Source organism: Octodon degus, unplaced genomic scaffold (genome assembly GCF_000260255.1).
Source record: "Octodon degus isolate 3935 unplaced genomic scaffold, OctDeg1.0 scaffold00073, whole genome shotgun sequence".
Classification (NCBI taxonomy): domain Eukaryota; kingdom Metazoa; phylum Chordata; class Mammalia; order Rodentia; family Octodontidae; genus Octodon; species Octodon degus.
The window spans coordinates 38,970-48,308 of NW_004524649.1; the positions used below are offsets into that span (position 1 = coordinate 38,970).

Sequence of the window (9,339 nt, forward strand, 5' to 3'; positions counted from 1 at the left end):
TAAAATTAAAAAATAAAAATCAGGTATGGCCAAATATGAAATGAATATAGAAATGATAAATGCATTGCTATGGATGCAATAGTGAAGAAAGAAGAGCAAGAAATGTGAGGTCCGTTCATAGGCTCTTGATCTACAGGTAACTTCAGCACTTACTGGCTGACTGTTCTCTCAAAACCCTGGCTCTTCTGCTGGACAACTCACTCACACTGCCTTCCTCGCATTAGCAGCAATTTACCTTCTTCTAAAAATATCTTTGTCTTTATCTATAGTGGATTCTTAACTTTGGATTATGTCCCAGAATAAAAAAAAAAACTTTTACCTGTGATCTAGCATGCATGTGCACACAAATAGGACACCACAACACACAATTTTGTAATTCTATCATTTTGTGTGTGATGTTTTCTTTCATGTTACATTTACTGTCTTCTATAAAAATCTTAATAAACCACAGTCTGACCCTGTAATGGGCCCAGAACATGGAATATGGAATATATCTGCCGTGCTTATGTTGGCATTTCCTTGCTTTTTTTTTTTTTTTTTTTTTTTTTTTTTTTTTTTTGCGGAACCATGGATTGAACTCAGGCCCTTGTGCTTGCCAGGGAAGCACTTACTCCACTGAGCCATCTCCCCGGCCCCTTTCCTTGCTTTTTTGCTTTCCTGTATTATCAGAAGTTTCTGTACCAATGCATTGTCTTCTATGTTGATACATGCATCTACTCAGTTTCTTTTTTTAACTCACCTAACTGGCAGCTATGGAGAATATGAAGATTTCTATATGCATCATGATATCATCTAAGGGCAAGAAAGATATAGAATTAAGTAGAATCAGCACCTTTATTTTCTCAAGGTGTCAGGTAAATGCATGTAGGAAGTGTGACTTGTCTGTGGTAATGTTAAGTCATTGAAGAAGGGATTCACAGGCTTTTTAAATGGTAAGTAAAGTTTTTCAGATGGAGAAGCGGCAAAAATTCCAAATAGACCTGTGGTTGAGAATCTCAACAAAGAGAAATGAATGAGTGTTGAAGCTCGTGTTGCTGGTTAAGCTGAAAGTCAGCTTCAAATTTGGGAAATCAGTAGGGGCAGGGTGCCTGAGGGCCAAGCCAGTGAGGTAGGCATAGACAGTTGAACAGTGTATGAAGCTACAGATTCTATAAATTCTCCTAATTGGAGAACAAGGGGTGTTTAAGGAAGGAAAACATTTAAGAGTTAGAAAGCAAAGTTTACCATATCTCTCACCAGTGATAACTGTACATTTATTAAAAGGAGCCATGCTAAAATTCTGTGTGCACTGCTTGAGGCTCTGACTCACCTAAGGAGGATAGGTATTAATATCCACAGTGTATAAATGAGGACGCTAGTATTTATTATGTTCATTTATGCCCCCACCTTCAAATAACTGATATATTTGGAGATCTAAGGCTCAAAATCTGGTTTTCTGATTGCATGTTATTCATTTAATATCACCTATTAAAGCCTTTTAACAGGTCTTCTTTCTTTCTTTCCTTTTTTTCTTTGGCAGAAGCGGGCATTGAACTGAGACCCTTGAGCTTGCCAGGGAAGCACTGATTCTACTAAGCAACTCTCCAGTCCCTAACAGTTCTTTAAAACTCCTCTACTTCTATTGCACATGGAGTAGCTTTTGTAAATTTAGGGCTTTGTCTTTTTGTGCTTATTTGTGGGGAGATAAATCTAAAAGTCTTGTCAATATATAAGCATCTCTCCTTTCTCTTTCAAATAATCAGTTTTTGCTACTTTATTACTCATTCTGCACATGGACAAGATAAAGCCAGAGTTGAAATGCCTGTAAAGCCTAGGAAGCTTTCTTGTCATCACAAACTCTCACGAATCCATTGAGTGCATTATTTTTCATCCATCTTGCCCATTTCATCCCTATCTCTGTTGATTGAGCAGATGTCTTGATTTATGATTCTCTAACTTGTTTATATTAAGTTCACCAAGCACCAAATTTGCCTATTCATAGGAATTTTGCCATTTGCAATTGGAGAATTCTGTCTATATTTTTAGGGGACGCTCGCAGCTTTCTTTGTACCCATTCTTTATGTAATCAATTTGAACAGTGCCGCTGGTGTAGCGGTATCATGCAAGATTCCCCTAATCAATTTGGCTGGAGCTTAGGAAAGTTTCAAAGTGATATGAATTCAGGTGGCCATACTTGTATACATACTGTGTATCTGTTTTATGTACGCATACTTTGTGTGTATGAATGTGTGTGCATGTGTGTCTGTGTTGTTGGGAATGAGCTGGCCTCAGAGCTAGGTTACCTAAGGTCATATATGATTTAATGCGACTCAGAATTTAGATGTCTGAGTGTTCAGGAGCAAATGAAGATAAGGAAAGGTACATTCAGTTTAAAGAGATGCTTTGAAAGAAAATAAAACAGGAGGTACAGTATGTGCATGAGGAGATTAGTATACATTGAAATTTCAGCAGAAGCAATGAGACTTCTTCCTCATCCACTTTCACCGACATTTTCTACATCACTCCCTGTAGGTTATTCCCCTCTTGCTTAAAGGCTTTTTCTTACACTTAAATATCTGAAACAAGCAACTTCTTCAGAGTGAATCTCCTTTTTTTGAATGATTTTTTTCTTTTCTTTTCTTTTATTTCTTCATCTTCTTTTTTTTTTTTTTTTTTGCAGTGCCAGGTATTGCACTCAGGACCCTGCGCTTGCCAGGCAGACGCTTATTTTACTGAGCTATTTCCCTGGCCCTCTCCTTTCATTTTGAAATAATAATAAGGTTTCAGGAAGAACCTCCTTCCAGGCACACTTCTCAAATTAACTTTGGGAACTATAAATTGTCTAATTTCCATTCTATATTCAAATGCAGCCTTATCTGTTACTTGCTTCAGACATCCCACAAAACTAGCATGCATTATCCTATCCAGCCTTTCCTTCTCAGCTTTTTATTCTTTTTTTTTTATTTATCATCATCTTACCAGGTTCATTATATGCTTACATTTTTTTCCCTAATAGATTTTGAGGTCTTTTTATTTTTCAGCACCTTATGACCATTTTCCACAGTACCTGAGGCATGGTTGGCACCAAGTATATGTTCCTTAAGTGTATGGAAAATGTAACATTGTAGGGTAATGAACTCATAGGAAAAGGCCGAAGGTGGATAGGAATACTTAAAGGGAATATGGGAAATCAGTATAGTAGATCACATCTAATACAAAATACACAAGCAAGTTTCTTGATTAAAAATATAAATTGTGGCATTTCAATGGTATCTGCCTATGTGAATGTCAATGATGTTACTCTTCTCCTTTTTGGTAGTCATGTTCACCACATGGAACCAAGAAATAACACGCAAATTCCAGAATTTATTCTTCTGGGATTTTCAGAGGCAACAGAACTACAACTTCTCATATTTGGACTTTTCCTCTCCATGTATCTGATCACTGTGATTGGGAACCTACTCATCATCTTGGCCACTATCTCGGACTCCCACCTGCACACACCCATGTACTTCTTCCTCTCTGTGTTATCTCTTGTAGACATCTGCTTCACCTCCACAAGCATCCCAAAGATGCTAGTGAACATCCAAATGCAGAGCAAGGTTATTAGCTACACAGGCTGCATCACCCAGATGTGCTTTTTATTGCTATTTGCAGGGTTAGATGACTTTCTCCTGGCTGTGATGGCCTATGACCGCTTTGTGGCCATCTGTCACCCCTTGCACTACACAGTAATTATGAGCCCTCAGCTTTGCATGTTAATGGTTCTGGTGTCCAGTATCATCAGTGCCCTGCATGCCTTGCTACAGAGCTTGATGGTGCTACGGCTGTCTTTTTGTACAGACGTGGCAATCCCCCACTTTATCTGTGAACTTAATCAAGTGGTCCATCGTGCTTGTTCTGACACCTTTCTTAATGATGTGGTGATATACTTTGCAGCTGTCTTATTGGCCCTTGCTCTCCTTACTGGCATCCTTTATTCTTACTCTAAGATTGTTTCCTCCATTCGTACAATCTCTTCATCTCAGGGGAGATATAAAGCATTTTCTACCTGTGCATCTCACCTCTCAGTTGTCTCGTTATTCTACTGCACTTGCATAGGTGTGTACCTTAGTTCTGCCATGACACACAACTCACACTCAGCTGCAACAGCCTCAGTGATGTACATAGTGGTCACACCCATGCTGAACCCATTCATCTACAGTCTGAGGAATAAGGACATTAAGAATACTCTGAAAAGACTGTTTAGGAATAAAAGAAAAGTGCCTACTGTACTGAGACTGAAAAAGTGAGCAAGATTGCAGGGCTCACCTTTTTGGAGCCAGGAACTGTGTCTCTTTGTTTACACTGTGGTGGTAAAACTGGCTCCTTGTTTTATTTCCTATAATTTCCATTTCCTTGATATCAACTTTTCTAATTTTAAAGTAAATAATTTTTCCAGAAAAATAATGTATTGTTAATTAACTTCCCAATGAACTGTATCAAGTTTTCATACCCTTAAATTAGATTTTATTTTCAGTTGATACATAGAAGTGACTATAATTATGGGACACAATGTAGCAACAACATGTATACAATGTGTAATGATCAAATCAAGATAATTAGATTTTCCATCTCCACATCTTTTTCTTTTGTATGGAATGCTCAAATGACTTTGTTCTTGTTTTTCATCAAATATGTAACATTGTTTTTAAACTTTCCATTCATTCTAAAATTTAATGGATTTTTTCCTGCATCATTTTCCATATGTTTCAGTGTTTTTCCAAATGTTACATCAGAAACATTTGAAATTTTTTGGACTGGGGATGTAGATCAGTGGCACAAGCACCTGCCTGGCAAGTGCCAGGTCCTGAATTTGATTTACAGTACACGTTTTTTCATTCATACCATAAAACTATATGAATTTCCTTTTTTCTCCTCAAGCATCAGTGGAAAATTATTAGCTTGTTTAGTTAGCAAAACTTCATCAATTTATCATTGAAAATAAAAATTTATGAACATGCAAGAATCTGCTACATGTACTACTTAAGAAGTAAACTTATTCAATGAGAATAAGACACTTTTATGTGCATTGAATTACCATGCCCTCCTGGAAGATATAGTTCAAAAATTATTGCAGAAAACAGTAAAAACCTGTATGTCTTAAGAACAATTACTTCTCAAGTAGCACGTGTCATACTAATGGTTTTGTCCCTCAGAAATACTCATGAGTTTTACTACTTCTGTGGAGGACAAACCATGCTTGGAAACTAAGGACAGCTGTGGAAATGTATAATATAGGAAAATCTGTGAGTGAAGATTAAGAGTTGAGAGAAAAGGGGAATGAAAGAAGGAAGTAAGGTGTGTTCTGTACAACACAACTCTCCACAAAGATTGAAAACATTATGCACTACAAATCTTAACTAACTAAATAAATATTATAAAAAGAAAATATGACAGTCAGGTTTTTTATTTTAAAGAGAAAAATTAAAAACTATAATGCAAAGTTTCAAAACAAGATAGTAAGAGAGTAAAAATTGTTGATAAATTGTATATTGTTGTCAAAGCAGTTGCTTAGATTACAGGACATAGGCATGAAAAAATGGACGAACAATATAATCACCAATTTTCTCTTCAATTAAATAATAGAGATTAATAGTATAATCTTATAGATATGAAACGTATATATGAAGTATGTATGAAATTTCATTTTTCTACCCTCTTTGTTTAATCCTCAAATTCCATTTCTTTCTGTTTTACTATATCTGTTGTGCCATTCAGGCTTTATTTCTTCTTTCAGATTCTTACCCTAGGGAGACAATACAACATTTACACTTCTGGGTCTAGTTTATATCACTTATGAGTATAGCCTCTTTTACATTCACTTATCTATGAAGGCTTCAAGTTTGTCTTCTTTATACCTGAGTAACACACCATTATATAAAAATACCACATCCTTTACATCCATTCTTCAAGTGATGGGCATTTTGGTTGCCTTCAGGATTTGGCTATGACAAATTGAGCTGCTATAAACATTGGTGCGCATACGTCGTTGCAGTATGATGTTTTCAATTCTTCTGGGAAAATTTTCAGAAGGGGAATAAATGGATTGAGTGGTATTTCCAGTCCTAATTTCTGAGGATTCTCCACACTGACTTCCAACTTTTTATATTGGTTGTACCAGCCTATATTCCCACCAGCAGTGGAGAAGCATTCCTTTTTCCTTGCAGTCGCTCCAGGATTTATTATTAGATTACTTTATGACAGCCATTCTTCCTAGGGAGAGATGTATCCAATGTTGTTTTATTTTTAATTTTTTTTCAAAGTTTTATTGAAAAACAGATAGCAATGAGACAGTTTCAAATCAAATCGGAAGTACAGTTTCAACAAATAATACACTCCATATACATTTCTTAGTACTCAATTGCTGTACAAGATGCAGACTTGTGATCCTATTTACAAACACCATTAGAACAAATCATTCTATTCATTAAGAGAATTCAACTATATATCTATCCTAACCACTTTGAATACACAGATACAAAATGGACATTCATCGGTGTACCCCATTTTTTCTAAGTTACGTTATTGAATATTATAGTTGTGTAAACTCAGGAAAATATTCTAAGAGTCAAATAGCCCATAATACCATTGGGTCTTCGGTTTAACTGGCAATGTCAGAAATTATTGACCTGAGTCCCCCACAGCTCAACATAACAGCATGGCTTTATTTCCTGTATTTTGCCTTCATACTTCTCTACTGGATGGTTAAGACCAAGGTAAAGCAGGACCTATGCAACAAGAGTTGTAACTTTTTGGTCTGAGAAGGTCAGTGAAACACCATCAGAATTTATCCTGAGATCCTGTACCTCAGATTGTAGAACTTTCGTCAGTGCAGCCATGTGGATGAGTCACGGCCATTACTTGAACAATGTGCTTTCTGTGAAAGTCTGAGAGAGTGTCTTCTCCCCATGTGACCCTCCTTAGGCACACTCTACGTCATCGATCACTTTCCTCTTTGGTCCCATAATCTTGATCAGAAAATTTGGGACACTACCGAGGTACATGACGTTACAGTACAAGTTCTCATATGTCCTGAGTCTTAATTGACCTTAGAAGGCTAGGGCCAAAAGTTGGCTTTCCTTGTAGCCCTCCATTTTCTCTAATTTTGGTCTGCAAACTTAGGTTGTTAAAAATCCAGAAGACAAGCTTATTGTTATTATCAAAATATTTAGGCTATCAAGCTTAACCTCATTATATCACTGCATTTCAAATATCTTAGGCATAATAAGGAACAGGTATTTTTCATCAAGTATTGATATGTTGAACCTTAAGTCCCTACATAATATGATAAAAAACATTTAAAAATTAGACTATATTTTAAAGATAGGATAAAGAATTCTATACTTCTCATGTTTGCACATAAGTCCAAAAAATCTCACCATATACAACCTTGAAGCAGGACAGTCCCACAATATTCCTTTTCCAGTCTCTTGCTTTCATTCACAACCCCCTTCTTCTTGAACATCCAGGAACCCGAGAGACATCTTAGCAGTAACTGGCATGTCATGACAAGCCGCCTATATTCAGAATACCACATTGGCAGGCACTCCCAACATGAAACCACTATTACAAATTACCATCTGCAGTACAGTAGCTTAGTTTACAGGTATCAGTATATATAGTTAGTCAGGGTGAGAATCTTTCCAATGAACTGCTAGGTTAAAGAATCCTCTGAATGTTCTCAGGATCATTGCCTTGCTCATCTTTTACATATAAATGCATGGCTTGACATTGTCATGTTTCCTAGCTCATCTCCTTTCCCTCTCTTGACTAGTTAGTCCTTGAGATCATGCTTTCATTTTCCTTGTATTATATCGTTCTATTTGTATTTCTTCTTTGGAGTTCTTCTACTACGGAGACCATACGATATTTACACATGTGTGTCTGGTTTATTTCACTTATGAGTATACGTTCAAGTGGCATTCACTTCAATATAAAGGCTTGCAGGTTATCATCCTTAATAGCTGAATAATACTCCATTGTGTAAAAATACCACATCTTTCTCAACCATTCCTCAGGTGATGGGCACCTTGGTTGTTTCCAAGATTTGGCTATCACAAATTGTGCTGCTATAAACATGGCACACATATATCCCTATGATATGATGTTTTCAGATCCTCTGGGAAAATTCCCAGTAGAGGAATAGCTGGTTTAAAGGGGATTTCCAGACCAACTTTTCTAAGGAGTCTCCATACTGATTTCCATAATGGTTGCACCAGTCTACACTCCCACCAGCAGTGGAGAAGGGTTCCTTTTTCCCCCACAGCCTCTCCAACATTTGTTGTTGGGTGATTTCTTTAGGATAGCCATTCTTTCTGGGGTGAGATGATATCTCCATGTGGTTTCAATTTGCATTTAACGAATGGCTAGCGATGTGGAGCATTTTTTCATACATTTATTCACTTCTTAAATTTCTTCCTCTGAGAAGCATGTGTTCATCTCGGATGCCCATTTCTGGATTGGGTTTTTAAATTTCGGGGCTCTGGTGTTTTTTAGTTCTTTACAGATTCTAGAGAGCAGACCCTTGTCTGAGTACTTAATTGTCAGGATTTTTTCCAAATTTGTAGGTTGGCTTTTCACTTTGTTGGTAATTTCTTTTGACGTGAAAAAACTTCTCAGTAAGAGAAGATCCCAGTTGGTAAGTCTTTCAACTGTTACCCGTGCGATTTGATTTCTGTCCATGAACTCTTTGCCTACCCCTATGTCTTCAAGAGTTCCACCCACTGTCTCTTCCAGGAGATTTAGTGTCTCTGCTTTAATGTTAAGATCTTTAATCCATTTTAACTTTAGTTTAGTGCATGGTGATAGACCCGGGTCAAGTTTGAGTTTTTGGCATGTAGAGAGCCAGTTTTTCCAGCAACATTTGTTAAAGAGGCTGTATTTCTTCCAGTGAGAATGTTTAGACCCTTTCTCAAAGATAAGATGGTTGAGTGTGTTCATAGGGGATTCAGTGTCTTCTAATCTATTCCATTGATCCTCATGTCTATTTTGATGCCAATTCCATGCTGATTTTAGCACAGTAACCTTGTAGTATAATTTCAAGTCAGGAATAGTAATGCCTCCTGCCTTGTCTTTATTGCCCAGAATTGTCTTTGCTATTCTAGGTATTTTCTGGTTCCAGATATATTTTAGGAATGATTTCTCTATGTCTGTGAGATATATTGGTGGTAGTCTGATTGGGATTGCATTAAATCTATACAGCAATTTTGGGAGTATGGCCATCTTCACAATGTTGGTTCTTCTTATCCAGGAGCATGGGATATCTTTCCATTTTCTGAACTCATCTAGGATCTCTTTTTTAAGAGTACTATAATTTTC

At 36.8% G+C, this 9,339-nt stretch overlaps 1 protein-coding gene across 1 annotated transcript; it reads left to right on the forward strand.

Moving 5' to 3' along the window:
• Positions 1-3,308: 3,308 nt before the first annotated feature.
• Positions 3,309-4,271, forward strand: LOC101571634 (olfactory receptor 7A17-like). Its single transcript, XM_023720121.1, has one exon. The coding sequence runs from the start codon at positions 3,312-3,314 to the stop codon at positions 4,269-4,271; it is 960 nt and encodes a 319-aa protein (XP_023575889.1). The 5' UTR covers positions 3,309-3,311.
• Positions 4,272-9,339: the final 5,068 nt, after the last annotated feature.